This window comes from Pseudophryne corroboree, chromosome 9, assembly GCF_028390025.1.
Source record: "Pseudophryne corroboree isolate aPseCor3 chromosome 9, aPseCor3.hap2, whole genome shotgun sequence".
In the NCBI taxonomy this organism is placed as follows: domain Eukaryota; kingdom Metazoa; phylum Chordata; class Amphibia; order Anura; family Myobatrachidae; genus Pseudophryne; species Pseudophryne corroboree.
In genome coordinates, this window is record NC_086452.1 from 272,101,876 (window position 1) to 272,121,557 (window position 19,682).

At 42.5% G+C, this 19,682-nt stretch overlaps 1 protein-coding gene across 5 annotated transcripts in view; it reads left to right on the forward strand.

The window, feature by feature from the left end:
- Nucleotides 1-19,682, forward strand: part of PDE4DIP (phosphodiesterase 4D interacting protein) — a 1,081,329-nt gene that overhangs the window by 812,810 nt on the left and 248,837 nt on the right. For 4 of the 5 annotated variants that reach the window (XM_063940306.1, XM_063940302.1, XM_063940304.1 and 1 more), the window contains 4 exons: nucleotides 11,429-11,541; nucleotides 13,696-13,740; nucleotides 14,828-15,173; nucleotides 15,354-15,504. In XM_063940306.1, coding sequence (XP_063796376.1) covers nucleotides 11,429-11,541; nucleotides 13,696-13,740; nucleotides 14,828-15,173; nucleotides 15,354-15,504 — 655 coding nt within the window. The remainder of the gene's footprint in view (nucleotides 1-11,428; nucleotides 11,542-13,695; nucleotides 13,741-14,827; nucleotides 15,174-15,353; nucleotides 15,505-19,682) is intronic. The other variant, XM_063940305.1, reaches the window with a different exon arrangement.

The window sequence follows — 19,682 nt, forward strand, 5'->3', positions numbered from 1 at the left end:
CCATCTGCTAACAAATTTGCTGCTATGATCAGGTCTGCATTAGGCCCTTAGGGGGTCATTCCAAGTTGATCGCACGCTGCAACTTTTTGCAGCCCGTGCGATCAACTAGACGCCGCCCATGGGGGAGTGTTTTTTTGCATAGCAAGGCTGCGATCGCTTGTTTTGTGCAGAACAAGACAAGGGTAAGAGTTACTTATCCTGTGCAATGAATCCAGCGTTGAAGGTCCCGGAATTGACGTCAGACATCCGCCCTCCAAACACCTGGACACGCCTGCGTTCGCCACACCACTCCCAGAAAATGGTCAGTTGACGCCCCGGAACGCCTTCCTCCTGTCAATCTTCTTGTGGTCGCTGCTGTAACCGCTTTATACATTAGCGGCATCGCGCATGCACAGAGCCGACCCGTTCGACCCACTGCAAAAATCAGCAGCGTGCGAACAGGTCGGAATTACCCCCTTAGTGTGTACACACATGCAATCTTGTAAAATATATCAACTGTTTTTGATTTTTTTAGATAATTATGTTTATTAAATATAGAGATGTGCGGCAGATACTTTTCGTGTTTTGTGTTTTGGTTTTGGATCTGGATACCCGCTCGTGTTTTGGATCTGGATTGGTTTTGCCAAAACCACCCTTTCGGGTTTTGGTTTTGGATCTGGATTATTGAAAAAAACAACCCATAAAAACAGCTAAACTCACAGAATTTGTGGGTATTTTTGATCCTACGGTATTATTAACGTCAATAACATTAGTTTCCACTCATTTCCAGTCTATTCTGAACACCTCACCAGTGCCGGATTTGTCACTATGCACATGAGGCACATGCCTACGGGCGGCACCTGCTGGGAGCGGCATTCCATTACAATGAGTCACACTGACTCATTGTATGCCGCCGACAGACAGTGGCCTGGCTCCAAGTCTGTAAGTCCCGGCCACAGCGGAAGGAGGAGCCGCTCTCCCCTCTACCATCAGCCCCCCCAGACTTTAGTGCTGCTGATGAGGAGGAGGTGCGCTGCATGGGCACCCGGCACCACAATGTGACGGCCGCACCACCTCCGCATCCATGCACATTGGCCGGCACCCCCCCTAGCCGCCTCCTGTACCACCCACCATGCTGGGCAGCCACCCCCAAGCCAATGCCTACTCCCCATTCTCCACAACACTCTAGCCCACCCCCGGCAGTTTCCAACAACACCGCTGCTACACACTTCCGCCCTGCTTCACGCTGGGCAGAAGTAAAGACAGAGATGCAGCATAGGGCCAAAGGGACAAACTGAAGCCAGCGCTGATGGTGGTGAGTAGGGAAGCCAATTCCGGGCCATTTTTTCAATCCCGGGTATCGGTATTGAAAAATGGCCAATCCCGGTATACCGAGGATTGGCTTTTAACCATGTGGCCGCCCCCTCGCCTCACTCCACCCCGCCCCGCACACATAACTATATGGATACCGTGGGCAGGTGGGTGGGGCTACCTGGTGCAATGTGTAAAAGGGGCTTCCTGGCGCAATGTGTATAAGGGGCTACCTGGAGCAAAGTGAATAAGTGGCTACCTGGTGCAATGTGTATAAATGGATACCTGGTGCAATGTGCATAATGGGCTACCTGGTGCAGAGTGTATAATGGTCTACCTTGTGCAATGTATATAATGGGCTACCTGGTGCAACGTGTATAATGGGCTACCTGGTGCAAAGTGTATAATGAGCTACCTGGTGCAATGTGTATAATGGGCTACCTGGTGCAACATGTATAATGGGCTACCTGGTGCAATGTGTATAATGGGCTACTTGGTGCAACGTGTATAACAGCCTACCTGGCGCAATGTGTATAATGGGCTACCTTGCGCAATATGTATAATGGGTTACCTGGTGCAACATGTTTAATGGGCTACCTGATGCAATGTGTACAAGAGTCTTTACCTGGCGCAATGTGCATACAGCAATCACTGCCACCCCCCCACCCCACCATCAGTGCAGCGCCGCAGCACGGCATTCTCCTCTGCCACCTCCGCATTAGAGCAGCAGTGGATAGAGGGCGGACGGACAGGCGGGTCGGGTGGAGTGGCTGTAGAGGTACTGAGCACCCGAGCAAAGAAATGCCTGGTGAGTTTTTAAGCCCTGTAAATGGGGGGTGGGGGGTGGATGTTCGTCACCCAATATTATTGTGCTTGCGGGCGGTATAAGGCATCCAATATCATTGTGCCTAGGGGTGGCATGACTCCTAAATCCGGCTCTGCACCTCACAACTCACAATATTGGGGGTAATTCCAAGTTGATCGCAGCAGGAAAATTTTTAGCAGTTGGGCAAAACCATGGCCCTCATTCCGAGTTGTTCGCTCGCAAGCTGCTTTTAGCAGCTTTGCACGCGCTAAGCTGCCGCCTACTGGGAGTGAATCTTAGCATAGTAAAATTGCGAACGAAAGATTCTCAAAATTGCGAATAGACACTTCTTAGCAGTTTCTGAGTAGCTCCACACTTACTCGGCATCTGCGATCAGTTCAGTGCTTGTCGTTCCTGGTTTGACGTCACAAACACACCCAGCGTTCGCCCAGACACTCCTCCGTTTCTCCAGCCACTCCCGCGTTTTTACCAGAAACGGTAGCGTTTTTTCGCACACACCCATAAAACGGCCTGCTTCCGCCCAGAAACACCCACTTCCTGTCAATCACATTACGATCACCAGAACGAAGAAAAAACCTTGTAATGCCGTGAGTAAAATACCTAACTGCATAGCAAATTTACTTGGCGCAGTCTCACTGCGGACATTGCGCATGCGCATTAGCGACTTATCGCTCCGTTGCGAGAGAAAAATACAGAGCGAACAACTCGGAATGACCACCCATGTGCACTGCAGGTGTGGCCGATATAACATGAGTTAGATTTGGGTGGGTTATTTTATTTCTGTGCAGGGTAATACTGGCTGCTTTATTTTTACACTGCAAATTAGATTGCAGATTGAACACACCACACCCAAATCTAACCCTCTCTGCACATGTTATATCTGCCTCCCCTGCGGTGCACATGGTTTTGCCCAGTTGCTAACAGAATTCCTGCTGCGATCAACTTGGAATTACCCTCATTGTTTTTAGGTCAAAAGGTTGCACAGAGGTAGCTGGATGACTAAGCTAAGCGATGCAAGTGTGCGGCACAAACACCTGGCCCACCTAGGAGTGGCACTGCAGTGTCAGACAGGATGGCAGTTTTAAAAACTAGGCCTCAAAGAACACATAATGCAAAGGAAAAAAAAGAGGTGCAAGATGGAATTGTCCTTGGGCCCTCCCACCCACCCTTATGTTGTATAAACAGGACATGCACACTTTAACAAACCAATTATTTCAGCGACAGGGTCTGCCACACGACTGTGGCTGAAATGATTGGCTTGGTTGGGCCTCCACCAAACAAGAAGCAATAAATCTGTCAATACACAAACTGGTTCTACAGTGCAATATGTCATCCTCATCCTCAGATTTCCCCCCCTCCTCCCCTTCAGTGTTTACATACTCATCCTCACAGAGAAATAATATTCAAACAAAAGCACATCATTTAGGTGTCAGTGGACTGCTTACGCTATTATCCAAAGTCTCCGAACTTGACAATTACTTATGATGAATGCGCTGCAGGTGATGTATATGGGAGGATGGTACTAGGTGGTTAACATCCTTACCCCTACTTATTATGGATTGACAAAGGCAACAGATGGCTTGACACCTGTTGTCCGGATTTGTGGAGAAATAATTCCACACCGAAGAGGGGGCTTTTTTGGTATTTTGCCCAGACATGACAATGAGCTTTTTCATCCCATGGCCAACAACTGTCTCCACTGGTGCCTTATTCAAACAAACCACATCACCATTAGAATCCTCATTGTCAACTTCCTTCGCAGTGCCAGCTACACCCATATCCTCCTCATCCTGGTGTACTTCTACAGTAACATCCTCAATCTCAATACAGGTTGAGTGTCCCACATCCAAATATTCCAAAATACGGAATATTCCGAAATACTGACTTTTTTGAGTGAGAGTGAGATAGTGAAACCTTTGTTTTTTGATGGCTCAATGTACACAAACTTTGTTTAATACACAAAGTTATAAAAAATATTGTATTAAATGACCTTTAGGCTGTGTGTATGAGGTGTATATGAAACATAAATGAATTGTGTGAATGTACACACACTTTGTTTAATGCACAAAGTTATAAAAATATTGTCAAAAATGACTTTCAGGCTGTGTGTATAAGGTGTATATGTAACATATATGTATTCTGTGCTTAGATTTAGGTCCCATCACCATGATATCTCATTATGGAATGCAGTTATTCTAAAATACGGTAAAATCCGATATCCAAAATACCTCTGGTCCCAAACATTTTGGATAAGGGATACTCAGCCTGTATCAGCAACTGGACTGGCGGTGCTCCTACCAGCACTTGCAGGGGGCGTGCAAATGCTGGTAGGAGCCTCCTCTTCCCATACAGTGTTGTGAAGGTCAGGCCTAGATATTGCAACCGCATACAATGCAAGCACCCCTGTATTTTCACAACACCCTTGTAATTTTATAGTATACAAGACAGGGTCAGTGTAAATTGATTTTCACTGCACCCCTGATACAACATACAGGGCCAGTGTAATGTTATTTGAACAGTAACACCCCTATATTTTAGAGCAAACAAGATCAGTGTGCTTTTAATTTTTAACAACTGCACCTCTGATTTTTTACAACATACAGTGCCAGCAGCACCCCTTTATTTTACAGCATACAGCAGTGTGCTTCTAATTTTTAAAAACTGCACCCCTGAATTTTTACAACATACAGGGCCAGTGTAATGTAATTTGAACAGCAACACCCCTATCTTTTACAGCAGACAGGAGCAGTGTGCTTCTAATTTTTAACAACTGTACCCCTGAATTTTTATAACATACAGAGCCAGCAACACCCCTATATTTTCCAGCATACAGGAGGACAGTTCCCCTGCACCCTGTACAACACAGTGACAGCCAGGACAGCAACACCCATGTACAGCTGCAGTGCATGAAACATCAGTGAAAGCCAGTGACAGCCAGGACAGCGCCCCTAACAGGATGCAGTCAATTTACCTACAATCAAAATCCTGATGGTCAAAATACTGACAATCATTGACCGATGATCAAAATACCGACAAGGTCAAAATACTGACATGGTCAAAATACCGAGATTTAAAATACAGACAAGGTCAAAATTCCGACATTTAAAATGCCGACAGTTCAAAAAGTCGACACTAGTTTTTCATGATTTTTCCATTGATACCGACTTGTTCATACTTTACCATCCCTGTGGACCCGGAAGGGGAATGTAATAGTGTGCTGAGCCTGCGTGACACCATACACTTATACGGTGTCCATGTCGACCTAGGTCGACATACACAACAAAAAATGCTGAAAAACTTGAGTCGACTTTTTTGACCTGTTGGCAATTTAAATGTCTGTATTTTTACTGTGTCAACATTTTAAATATCTAAGTATTTTGACTGGGTTGGTATTTTGACCTTGTCTGTATTTTGACAATCGGTCAATTGGTTTCAGTATTTTAACCGCGGGATTTTGATTGTAGGTATTTCATACTGATCCCCCCCTAACACAGCACAGGTACACCACAGTGACGGCAGCAGCACCCCTGCAGAGCACACACTAACCCCACCCGACGCCATCACCCACAGAGAGAGGTCTGTCTCTCTCATTCTCCAAGTCCGGAATATAAATGGCGGTGACGCGTGGCTGTTGAATCCAAAACCTGCGAGATTCTGACAGCGGAATGATGACGTTTTGCCTCATTCTGGTTTCCGAGTCTGGCGGGAAGTCCCGAGTCAGACTCGGATCCGGGCTCGGAGCATGAAGTTCGGGGGGGGGGGGGGGGGGTTCGGTTCTCAGGGAACCTGCTCATCTCTAATTAAATATCCTCCAGGTATTATAGTGCATAAAAAAAGCAGAAGCGGGACAACCACTCCCAAATAAAGGCCATGGTCTAAGCCTTTCCTTGCCACTGCGTGTGGTATAAGGCCTGTTGGAGTTAATGTTTCTTAACAATTGTAAAATATTGTAAAGATTTGAGTTGCCCTTTCTTTCCCCTTGAACTCCTTTAGTATATGTTTAAGAAGTAATATGACTGGCAGTAACCACAGCACTAGTACTGGGTTGATCCTGCTTTTTTATTAAATGATCCAAGATTGGTTTTGTTTTTAAAACCAGGACAGGAGTAATAGTGGGTACACATTAGGTGACGTCGCTTAGTGTTTACCATCACGGGCCGGGCCGCCCAACAACTGCCATACACACTATGCGATATCACTAATGATATCGCACAGTGACATCATGCCACGGCCAGGCCATGCATGCAGTCCTGGTTGAGGAGTCCAAATTGAGCTGCATGCACGGCCGACACCAAGGGTCGTTAACGACCCGCGGTGCCGTGTATCTCTCGTTGACGGCAGCATACACACTTAGCGATAAAGTAAACAATGTCACTCAGGAAGGGTCAAAATGAGCGACGTCATTTAATTATCGCTAAGTGTGTACCCACCTTAAAGTTATTGTTGTTGAACTTAACTGCCAAAGCACCATACAAACACATACAACACCATACAAACACATACAAAGAGATAGGGGAAGAGAGATGACTGTTACCTTTACAAAAAATTATTTTTTCCCCTTCTATTATTTGATGGGGATAACATGTATCCTATCCAGTACCTCAAACCTTCATAAATAATTACACACACTATACACACATGGGCAACTTCTCAACTGGCTCACTTCTCCACGTTTATCACTGCTTAGTACATATCCGCCATAGTCTTTTTAGAATAAATTGAGGCCAATGATAATAATTAAAATGCTAAATTAAAAATCCCAGATGAAATAATTAAAGGTTGTTGATTGATGTTGCATTAGAGGGTTCATGGAGTGTCTGCTATTAGTCAAAGGGGGCCATGGATACTGATGGAAAATACCTAACCTGGGGGGAATGTAACAGGGTGTGAGAATCAGAAAGTGAGAGACATTGGGAGTGTCAAAGTCAGAAAAATATCTCTATGCACACTACCATATTTGCACCTCACACAGGTCCGTGCTGCGCATGCGTACGCTCTCCCGTACGTGCGCATACTCACAGTCGCGGGCACCCGCAGGCGCACGGTATGCGTATTTACGGTAGAGTTTATGTGATCGTAGCGTGCGACTCAATCGTTACATGTTTTCACTATATAATGTATTTTTTAGATCATGGTCCCTTTGATAGATTCTGAAAGTTTAGTTAATATAGGATGTTCCTCGACAGAGAGATCCCTCTTTGTTTGATACAAAGGGTCAGACAGGAGTAGTACAGTGGTGTTTAGTATCCATCGGAAGAATATTTAATTAGCAACATTCCGGTGTTGGTTTGAAGTTGATCAATCGCTCGTGCGAATAGTTATGGGCATAAGAAGTTTATGAACATTTACTGTATTTGCACTTTATTACCCATGCGGCGGGAAACCCAGTTTCCCTCCCACCTGAGCTGTTGGAAATAGTCACAGCCCACCTGTATGAATCAACCTATGACCTTTTGTTATAATGCGAGGAGGAATTCCTGTGTCCAATGAACAATGAGATTGTAGGGACCATTGAATTGCATTGTGTGTGGGGCATAAATAGAAAGGCCGATCACATCCAGCTCTCACTCTTCAACGGTTATCATTGCTGAAAATTGGGAGCTGGATGTCCAGAGGCGCATGCGATCGTTTCCCTTGTGCGTAAGTTTTTCTCCGTAATCATACTGTTTCTCTCTTGTTATTATGGGCCATATCTTTCTCTCTCTTCTCTTTCTCTCATTTTTCTCTTAAACTTAATTGTATTGTATTTTATGTGTAGTTACCTGGTTAGTTAGTCTATGTTATATTGTAGTGTATGATTTGTATTTGTATTAATTCTTTTGCAAGTATATCATTCAAAATATATATATATATTTGGCGTTGGACCCTAAGCCCAGGTATCTGTGTATTTCTTATAGAGTTAAGTATTCTCAGAGCGTCGGTGACGCTCAAACTGCTTTTAAGTTAGTAAGGTTATACTGTGTTGCATTTACACCATATCACTACACAAGGGGTTTGCTGCATAACACACTGTTTAAGGTTTAGATTCAATGGTTTAACATTGTGAGCGTCTGCGCCGCTGGTGATCTCCTCGTGGTCTCGAGCGTTCGCATCGCTATAGCGAATCATTACGGTAGTCGGCAGCCAATAGCGTGCCTGCCAGTGATCTCTTGGCCGTGAGCGAACGTAACGCTTGAGCGTCTCGACCACGGCTAAGCGATTGTTACGCAACGTGCGTACCCTTACGGTACTTCATACGTAGTTAGCGTACAGTGTTCTTAGAACTCATAAAGGGTATTATATATGATAAATATTTAGCTTTATCAGGAGATTTCTCCTGTTTTGTGAAAGTGGCAATCATTTACATGGCACAATCACCCCACCCCCACCGATGTCAATGGACAATTGTATTTGCTAGATTTTAAAATGTTAAGTGAATCATATTCTATTCTTTAACTAAGTGCTTCTCAAACTCGGTCCCAAGGCACCCTAATAGTTCAGATTTAAGGCTTTCCATACTTGAGCACAGATAAATAAAAATCTTCTAAATTGTGCAGTATGTACGGTGATGCAATATATATCGTACCATTGGTCGTGCCATCGGCTGGGACACACGTTGTCCTAGTGTGTACCCGGCCTTAGGGTGCCTTGAGTATCGAGTTTGGAAACTACTGCAGGATTCTATTATTACAACACAAAGGCTAGATAATTTCTGTCATACATCATTCAGTTAGCTAGGCTATAAGGTAAAGGATGTGTGGTGATCTAGTTTAGTATTGAGATATATTAAACCTTACAGAGATATAAAGTGGAGAAGTTGTCCATAGTAATCAATTGGCTTCTAATTGTCATTTTATAGACTGTGGTAGATACATGATAGCGAGAAGCTACAGTAAATGGTTCCTATAGGCAACTTTATCTCTTTCTCAGGTTCGATACATCTCCCTTTAGCTACTTATGTGGCCTCCAGCAATCAGTTGGCTCCTTTAATAGATTCTGATCATACATCTACCTTTTATTTAAATGTATTATGCCGACTCTGTTATGCACACCAGTGCCTGCAGGAAAGTACTAGTGTCAGAACTGTTATGCACTCCAGTGTCTGCAGGAATGTACTGGTGTTTGAACTGTTATGCAAAACAAATGGACTCACAGACAAACTGGGGAATATGACATAACGTACACAGAAGGTGATAGGGTAACAAAATACACACACAGTGAACAGAGAAGCCCAGAGGCTAAGGAACTGGGTAGCTCCCTTGTATTAGAACTGCTCAGATGTAAAAAGCAAGATGTTGTGTTTTAATACGTAGAGAACCCGAAATGCTGTTGCTAAGGGCAACAGCAAAACCCTAAAGGGTTACCAACGGGTGTGGCAGTAAACTCCTTGGTCAGAGATGGAATGATAGACACAAGGAGAGCCTCCACAATCCTGATTCTCACTTGCAGTGCACAGGTTTAAGCTTACTGCCACTAAACTGACCCCTGACACCTAGCACAGTGAGACAGGATTAGACAGGCAAGTGTTAGAATACAGCCGCAAACTTGCTAAGTTCACAGAGTAATAACAGAACCCCAGCAAGCTAAACGACTGACTCCAGTCTTACTGCTAGGTCTGGATTGGCAGAGTGTAATACCAAATCCCCAGGCCTATTTGCAGTAAGCAACAAACAAATACAAAGCTACACAGTACTGGCTAACTTTCATGAACTGACTAACCAACAGAGATTCAGCAGCATCTGCTTACCCTGAAAAGAGGCCTTATAAAGCAGGTGCTGTCCACGCCCCACTCAGACCTCACAGACTGTGAGCACAAAACCCAGCACCGGATCCCCTGCCGTGCACAGAGCCTATAACCACTGCACAGCAAAAGACCCGAACCGGAGTATCAGCTGCGCTCAGGTTACTCCACTAGCACTTGTCTCCCGGTTGCCATGACGACGTGGCAGCACAGGGCAGGAGACCCTAACAGACTCCAAATGTATTACATAGTTCTAATGTTGTTGCTATTGAGGTCTGTGCATTTGCTTGTTAGTTAATCAACTTTCAGTTTCTATTTGGTCAGTGTTTGTCTTTTGTTTCTTGTTTATGTGTGCATTATTTGTCTGTTTACGTTATGATTAGGTTTTTTTACATTAATAAAGTTTTTCACTCGCACTATATTTTGTTTTTGATATTTCACTGTTTTGATGAATTAGATAGGACAATTTGTGATAAATTTTCAATACATACCGTATAACTTTAAAAACATTTTTTTCATTTTTAAAACATAGGGTACTCGCAGGTGACAATTATTTTAAATATGGAATATATTAAGTTAATCATCCCAAGTGCACTCTGTGCCTGGTTTAGAAGTGGACGCATGTGGTATCAGTGCTGTGTCTTTGGCTACAGTGGAGAAGTTATAAAAATGCTGAAGTTGGTGTAATAAAATGTCCACCTGTTTGATGCCTGCTTTGAAGAAGCAGCATCAGATCACCGTCGGCAACATCGTGGCAAACATCAGACATCTGTGCAACCCATAAGTTGCTCAGAATGTTCAATACAAGTAAGCTGCTCAAGCCAGTGAATATGCATTTTAGACACCCCTCAACAGCACCACCCCCAAATGGTTGCAGCCTGTCAATCAGGCTGCGGCTCACCCCACACTGCAATTGAAGCCACAGCAACATAAATTCAAATGTGCATTACATAACTCCTCGGACAGCTGCAACCGAATGTCTGTACAATGTCTGAATCAGGGCCTCTGTTGGAACATACTTTGTGTTGTGTCTGTATACTCAATGCGTTCCATGGTGCACCTTTTTTATTTTACTTCTACAATGTGGATGACCAATTTGTATAGCCCTGAATACAACCAGTAATTGCATAGGTGGGCAAGTGTGGTTTGTTAGCACTTACCCTTTTCTTATGTATATGTGTTTATAACCTGTAAAATCGTATTCATAATTATACCTGATTTAAAAACGTAACAATTCTTTTGTTTTAGAAGACTTTTGACCAATGCAAAGGAACAATGTTATTTTTTCATGACTTTGGGTTCCATAAAGTATTGGACTGCTGGTTGTTGGGTGTCCATATTTGTATAGGAAGGAACTGGAACAAGTTATGCTGCTTCAGATGTGTGTGCTAAAGTCAATATGTAAAGATTACCCAACCATTGAGATAAAAAGCATTACCCAATAGGGATGAGCAATGAAGTCTGTGATGTGTTTATGTCTTCCTGCAACTGCTCCAATTCTGAATCACATGGCGCCAAAAGTCATTGTACTCACAACTTTCTATTGTCTTAAACCTGCTGATTAAAACATACTCCAAATTGTGTTTTTCTAGTTAAGGAGGGAACTTCACCATTTGACTAATGAAAAGAAAAATATTAAAGAAGAGCTACACATTCTCAAAATGAAGATTCGGGATATAGAATTTTATTCAACATCTGAAGAAAGGTATCTCCAAAGCTAACTTAACCAGTGTCATTTATATTTTTGCATGTGTACAGTAGTTTCAACAGCAGATGTTTGCACTCTGATAAAACATAGAAATATTTTATATAAAAGGCACACTAACCATACTATTTTTTCCCCTCTGTGTTAATCTCTGTGTAAATACCAGATACAGTTATTGTCTAAAAATATAACATTTGTGGAACTTTAAGTCTTACTTGTCTACTTTTTGCATCTATTCCAGAGGAGTTGTACATGGTGGCACGATTCACGTTATCATGGCTCCCCCCATTGAGCAAATTGGAATTTCATACTATCACACAGATGGGCCATGATGATATGATTTTCAGCCCTTGCCAACTTCTTTAGGGAAGTGGACAACAGAGCAGTAGCAGGGCGATATTCCACCCTGTCCCAGAAACCCCCTCCTGAATATGTGGCATCATGATGTCAGGATGAGATCACTAGGCCCAGATGAATCTCTAGGCTGCAGGGTTCTAGAAGCTCTGTTGCCGTTCGCCCACTGATACTTACAGCCCTTATGGACAGGGTTTAGGAGGGTGCACTCACAGACAATCCAGGAAAGTATAGTATGCTTTAATTATATAAGGCCCACTAGCAAACTTTACCATTCAATACAGTGCATTGTTTTTGTCTCTGACCCCCTACTCCAGACATAATTATCACCCATGTTAGTGCTTGATAATTGTCTGTGACAGTGGCAGATCTGACTCTATAGGAGGTGTTGTAATGCTGTTAAAATGGGCCAGATGAGACATACGTTTCTTGCATCTAGTCATAGGGGATAATTCAGTAGGGATTGCAAATTCTGCTAATTAGCAGACTTTGCCATCCTTTTGTTAGCATGCTGGGGGCTGCCTCCCCCCCTTTAACAAGCAGAAATTGTGAATGCATTTCTGCTTGTTAGCAGAAATTAAGGATGCCTCCTGCCGGCGCAGGTTAGCTGTGTCCGCAGGAGGCCCGCTACTATGTTTCCTTTTGAAGCGGCTGCATATGATGTCACACAGCCACTGCGATCACGCCCCCGTTCGTGCTGCACCGCCCCCTATTTGGCCGCCTCCGCCCCCACAACTTTCCATCTCCGCCCTAGAAACAGAGCATTGTCGCCCCCTCTACCTCCTGTGCCTGATTGACAGGAAGAGGCGATCGCATTTTCTGCTCCCCCCACAGAAAATGCGGGCACATTTGCAGGCGCTACGCATGTTCCCACATCTTTTTCTCATTTTTTGCGGTTGGATCGCACACTGCGATCCAACCTGAATCAGCCCCATAGTCTGCACTATGTGCATACTCTTGTGCAAGTCACATATACACAAATATAACTTTTTGTTTATAGTTTGTTTATTTGGTAATTTTATTTTAACATACTATACAAACATTAAATATGAAACATTAAATGTGATCTATTAAATGTGTAATCTATTTAGAACTACTAGTAAAAGGTATGATATATCAATGAGTTTATTTTATAAGTACTGTAGACACCTTGGGGGTAATTCAGATCTGATCGCTGCTGTGCATTTTCGCAATGCGCATCTACAGCAATGTGCAGTTGTGACGGACGGCTGCAAAGGGGAACGAGAGTGACAGGAAGAGGGCGTTTATGTGTGGCAACTGACCATATTCAGGGAGTGTCTGGAAAAACGCAGGCGGGACCAAGCGTTTGAAGGGAGGGTGTCTGACGTCAAATCCAGTCGCAGACAGGCGGATGTGATAGCAGCAGTTGAATAAGTCCTGGGCTGCGCAGAGACTGCACAAAATCAGTTTGTGCAGCTCTGCTACACATGTGTTTGCACACTTGCACGCTAAAATACACTCCTCCTGTAGGCGGCGACTATCTGAACACAGGAAAGCAAAAAAACGCTGCCTAGCGATCAGATCTGAATTACCCCCTTATCATTACACTAAATTATAATGTAAAGGAGTAGAGATTAGAAGACAACTTTGAGAAGAACAGGGAGGTTGTTCTTGAAATCTGTCAACACCTAAAATTATTCATGATTAACTGCTATTTTCTCTTTATTATGTTATTCTGCTCTATTACGATATTGCTGTATCAGCTTTGTTGATATTTGGTGGTCTTTTCCCCCGACACACAGATGTATCTATTAATTTATTTATCCTTTATTTACACAGTGCCACAAGAGATCCACAGTGCCCAGTTACAGAGTACATGAACAAGTAAGCAAAACAGGAAAACAATGACTTACAGTTCAAGGCAAAATAGGACACACACAGGGCATATAAACATATCTGTATCAGCAGACAACGCTGAAATAAGTATTAGGGTGGCAGAAAACCAAGGGATTTGGTGGATTTCGAAGGGAGTATGGAAGATGATTTAAGTAAGAGAAGGAAAGGCACTTGTTGGAAGAGGGCCCTGCTCCCGAGAGTTTACGCTCTAAAGGGGAGGGGCAGACAGACAAAAAATCTGTACAGACTAGGGACCATTCAAGTATTGTATCAAGTCTATGTACGTTTAATGAAAAAAAGAAAATTTAAATACAGTTTGGGGGCAACTTATAAATGTAGCATATGATGTATTAATTACTTGATTTTGTTACCTGAAAGAGTTGTCTTCCTAAAGAAATTAAGGTATGATTAGTTTTCTGGGATGCATTTTGGGAAAATCTGCTAAGATATTGTGAAACAGAGGGAAAATATTAAACCAATATTTAAAGTAATCACAGCCTTAATGGGTCAAACAACAGTAATTTAGGAGAGTAATATACTGCTTATACCATTTCTAAATCATGACTATTTTGTTTAAATATTTATACAGTAGTTGCTAGCTGTTCTCTTTCCATGGGCAAGTACTAAAGCTGCAAATATATGTCCATGGAATTATCCCTGTAATTATCCCAGCGGGTGAAGTGAGCGACCTGGCCAATCTAGCACCAGCGATAGCGATGCGCGGGGCTGCACATCGCTATCGCTATGAGGGGTACACACGGAGTGATCGCTGCTTAAAATTTAAGCAACCTAGTCAGATTGCTTAGATTTTAAGCAGTGATCGCTCCGTGAGTGCCCCCCCCCCCCCCCTTTACTGTAAGTTTTCAAATCCGTAATGATTGGCTGGTGCGTTATCACCTTGCACTTATCATTGCTTTATCACTTCTTTATCCCTTCTCCAGGTTAATACATCTGCCCCATTGTTTGTTGTTCTGAATAATTTATCTTAATAACTTTTGCCATACATTCGACTGTGAATGAATAGGAATACAATAAAAATATCATGAGAATACCTACACTTTTACATTTATTGCAGAAATTTGCATCAAGATTTGAATCAACAGAAGTTGAAATTGAAAGTGGAAGAAGAAAGTGGAATGTCGGAACAGTGGATGAATAAAATGAAAGTGAAAGGAGTGGATTTAGCAGTAGATGTTAGAAAGCAACAAGTAAATGTAAGTCAGGATGAATCAGTGACCACATACCAGGTGGATGGATTGTTGGATAAAAAAGACCCTTTGAACTCAAACTTGACTATCAATATGACCAAGGAAATTGTTTATATGGCGGCAGATATGAACGATTCTGTGAACAAATGCCAACTAAGAGAAGATGAAGAAGAATTTCAAATTCCTCCCACACAAGAACAATTAGAGTTTTTGGTATGCACACTCAATATTTCTGTTAGTTGAGGAAAGGGGGTGGTTATTACGATTGTCAGTAGACACTAAATGTACTTTGTGGGCTTTAAATAAATATTATGTTGTACATTGTAACTAAGAAGGTACACAATGTTTATCAATGTCTTACTTTATTCGTTTGCATTTATGCTTTTTCTACAGTATGCCAAGTGGCCAGTAACCAATCTGGAGAAGCACTCACTGCAGCCTCACTCGGAGACCCTAAATCCTGGGCTACAGTGTACATTGATGACATCCAATGTCCCAACGCAGACTGAAACAAATGATGGAAATCATTGTGGATTTCTATTAAGTATGTATTTACATCTCTTTCAGGTTAAAATTACTGGTTAAAATTACTGGTGCCATTATATTTCATGGCAGTGGCACTAAACCATATTTTCTTGGGACCCAATGTGTCAGTGTGCTGTAGTTTAGGAACCCCATAACTAATAATCTGGGTAAAACTAATTCTGGTGATTCACAAGTTCTTCATCTCTGGCAATGGATGCTAAAGCTTGTAAATGTTACCGTGTACCTTGTGTGGATTCTTTCATTCCTCTTATCAAAGGAAATAGTTTGACACAGGGTAAATTAATTGACTGTTTCTAAATTAACAAAGTAACAAACAACAAACAAGAGTAATGCTCAATTTTTGTGGACATTATCATATTATCATATTATCAATTATCATACAAAATCGGTGATTCATCTTCTTGACACAAGATGCAGTTCAATTCCAAGGAGTACCATCATTTGTAATCAAATTCTTGGATCAGTCCATATTTACAGCAGGTGCCATTTTGACTGCAGTTCCCTTGGTCCAGAGAAAAGACTGAATCTCTTTGTCTCATGCTTCAATATTTCCAATTAACTGGTTGTTGGTTGCAAGATGTTAACCCATATAAAGATTGTACCAGTCACTGCCTAGTACCACAAACTTTAGCATGGACCATTCATATCTCTTGCACATACTCAGTAAGAAGTAACATATATAAGACCAAAACACAGTATGTCTGAGATACCCCATGAGTTTTCTATAGCCCATTTGTCTAAAATTAACCCATAATGCTTTGATTCTCTCATTCCATAGGAATGGGGCTAAATATCTACTGCTAAATTATATAAGGTAATACCTTACTAGATAGTTAATTGCAGAGAAGGCCTCTCAACTTATGTCCTGTTTTACCCTAAAAGTTACAACCAGATCTCAAGAGACAGAAAAGTGTCTTATAGTGACGCACAGCAAAGAGGAAAGATAAGTATTAAAATATAACTTTTAATAATTGTACAGGTATTAAAATTGCCTGTTATTTGTGAGAAAAGTGATAATGTGAATAAAGAGTGAAAATGTATGTTATAAACCCACGCTCTCCATGTGTGTGTATCTAATTTGCTCAGATATACAGTATCTACACCTTCAATAAAGTACATTTTCTATATAGGAATTGTCCCGTGTGTCTAAATTTATTAAGGTCAATGAGTCAAATAAATTCCACAATCATACTGACAGTTATTACAATATTATTTGTCTGATGTGGTTATTTAATTTAGTATACAGTGTCAGTAACAGGTATTGTCAATATCTTTAGGCTCTGGTTCCTGAAGATACATTAGTATGTAAGCAATGTTACAACTTGCTTCAGTATTTCTGGGCTAATGGTCTAAAAAGTAGATAGTTAGAGTTAAGGGCCCTACACACTGCTCGACCTGCCGCCGAGCTGCCCGACCATCGATACGGCAGGCGTAGATCATCCATATTGGCCTGCATGCACAAGCGAAGGGGCATCAGCGATGAACGAGCGCGGGGCCGCACATTGTTCATCGTGGTGACTCCACACTGAAATATATGAACGAGATTGTTCATATCTTTCAGTAATATCGGCCAGTGTGTAGGGCCCCTTAGTTCAATCAGAATCATATCCGATAAATAATTTTACTGTCTTCTTAATGTAATCCAGACAAATCACACCTCTTGGTATGAGGTACTCAAACAATTCTTTATGTAGGTACTGTAACTGCAGGTTGGCTCACCTCTATTTATATGACGTGCTGTGTTATTGGGCATATATTAAACAATTATTTGAAAGATGGTATTTTTCACTCTTTATTCACATTATCACTCTTCTACATTGTTAACAAGTTAACGACAGGTAATTTGAATATTATTATTTAAAGTTATATTTTAATACTTACCTTTCGTCTTTGCCACTATAAGACACTTTTCTGTCCCTTGAGTCATATTGTATGATACATGGGTAACCACTTTGTCTTTGGCAGCACCCCCAATAATGAGTTAAATCACAAACTTTATATAAGAGACGGGGCTCATCTAATAATCTCTTTATTTTCTAGCTTGTGCAGTAGTCTCTACATCCCTTTCCCCTTTAGCTATTCAACACCCAGATCTCAGCCTCAATAGATTCTTCCTAAAGCCTCAAGGGGCTTCATTCAGGTATTAACACTTATGTTTTGTTGAAATCAAATAATTAACACCATTGGTTATACCGTGGTTTGTGTTATTAGATTTTATTATACAGTAGGTATATACTGAATTGCAACTGCAATATTAAAAATTGAATATTCAAATAATTAAAAGAATGTGGCAGTTCAAACATATTTGTTTTCAGATAATACACACTGTGATCAATTAATAAATAGCTTGTGTATGACAGGATATACACACATTACAATGACTTGAATTAAATTGCTTATTTTACAGTATCAGCTAGGGGTGAATGCTACATGTATCATTGGTGACAATTAAGTTTGAGAACACCCAGTGAACTAGCAAATGGCTTATCCCATATAGACAGAAGTGATTAACAGAAGATAAAAGCAAAGAGAGTTGCTTTTTTCTTTTTTCTACATTGTCTCTATATTTGCAGATTACACAAAGATGTCCCTGTGGAAGCTTCAGCCTATTCCTCCTTGTTTTTATGCTTTTAATTAAATTATTGTTTTCTAGTGCCATTGGTTCTTCATTTTATTATTGCCATATATCTCAAAGTGATTTCATTCAGTTTTTTTATATAATGTAACTAGAGGCACCCAGCACATGCCCCGAGAGCTAACATCTGAAGCACTGTCACTGAGCAAAGGCTGCAGGGGGTTGGGGGGTGTCTGGCACTGTGACTAGGCAGATGGTGCGGGGGGAGTGGGGGCATTGAGCAGAGGCTGCGGTGAGGAGTGGGCAAATTGGAGATGGTGCAAGGGAAGTGGGTACTCTGAGCAGAGGCTGTGGGGAGGAGCGGGCGCAAGGGAGTTGTTGCTGGGGATGCGGGGAAACTGAGAAGAGGATGGGGGGGTACACCACGTTAATGACCCATATCTCTGGAGCTGGGGTGTCAGCGCAGCAGCGGGGAGCAGCACATGGGAGCACTGGCCAGGAGATGAAGAGGAACGGTGCCCTGAGAGGCAGCAGCAGGGTGATGCCAGATCAGCGGTGATACCGCAGCACTGTGTCACACAGCTTCCCCTCCCGGGAAGGGTGACTGTCACCACTATATATCCTGTAGCATAGATCCTGTGCCTGGCACACACCCCAAATCACTCCTGCCCCGAACATCCTGCTCCCTGCCACCTTACACTAATTTTCCCAAATGTTACAGCCACCTCCCATTCATATCACCCGTACACCCAGGGCCATAGCTAGGGGTTATGCCCCCAGTTGATGCTAGATTCAAGTGAGCTAAGGGACCTTTTCCGTCAGGGGAAGGAGCCACGACACAAGGGGGAGGAACTAGGTCAGCGGTATAGTTCCTCTACTATCCACGCCACCAACTATTACCTTTAGTAATCAGGTGGCGAGCAAAGCGGGCCGAGCCCGAAGCGTGGCGAGCGAAGCGAGCCCACGAGGGTACTTTTCGGGTACCCTGTTCAGCTGTAGATCCTCCCCCTGGTTACGTGTCTTCTCCCCTAGGTACGTCAGAAGGTCCCTTCTCCCACTCCGATATAGAATCAACCTTATGCACCCTGGTCTGGGCTGCTGCCTTCGCCTAACCACAGCAAGGTGGTTTCTGGCATTGGGGAGGGGGGTTCAGGTGTTGGTGAGAGGGGGTCCTGACATTACGGAGAGGGTGCAGGTATTGTGCCATTTGGCTAGCAACCCTGATAGCAGTTTTTTTTTTTTTGGGGGGGGGGGGGGGGGGGGGGGCAACAAATTACTGCCTTGCCGCGGGTAACGAAAACCCTAGTTTCAGCCCTGCCTGTGTAACTTTTAAAATGTATCTGCCAGATATATATATATATATATACACTGCTCAAAAAAATAAAGGGAACACTTCAACAACACATCCTAGATCTGAATTAATTAAATATTCTTATTAAATACTTTGTTCTTTACATAGTTGAATGTGCTGACAACAAAATCACACAAAAATTATCAATGGAAATCAAATTTATTAACCCATGGATGTCTGGATTTGGAGTCGCACTCAAAATTAAAGTGGAAAAACACACTACAGGCTGATCCAACTTTGATGTAATGTC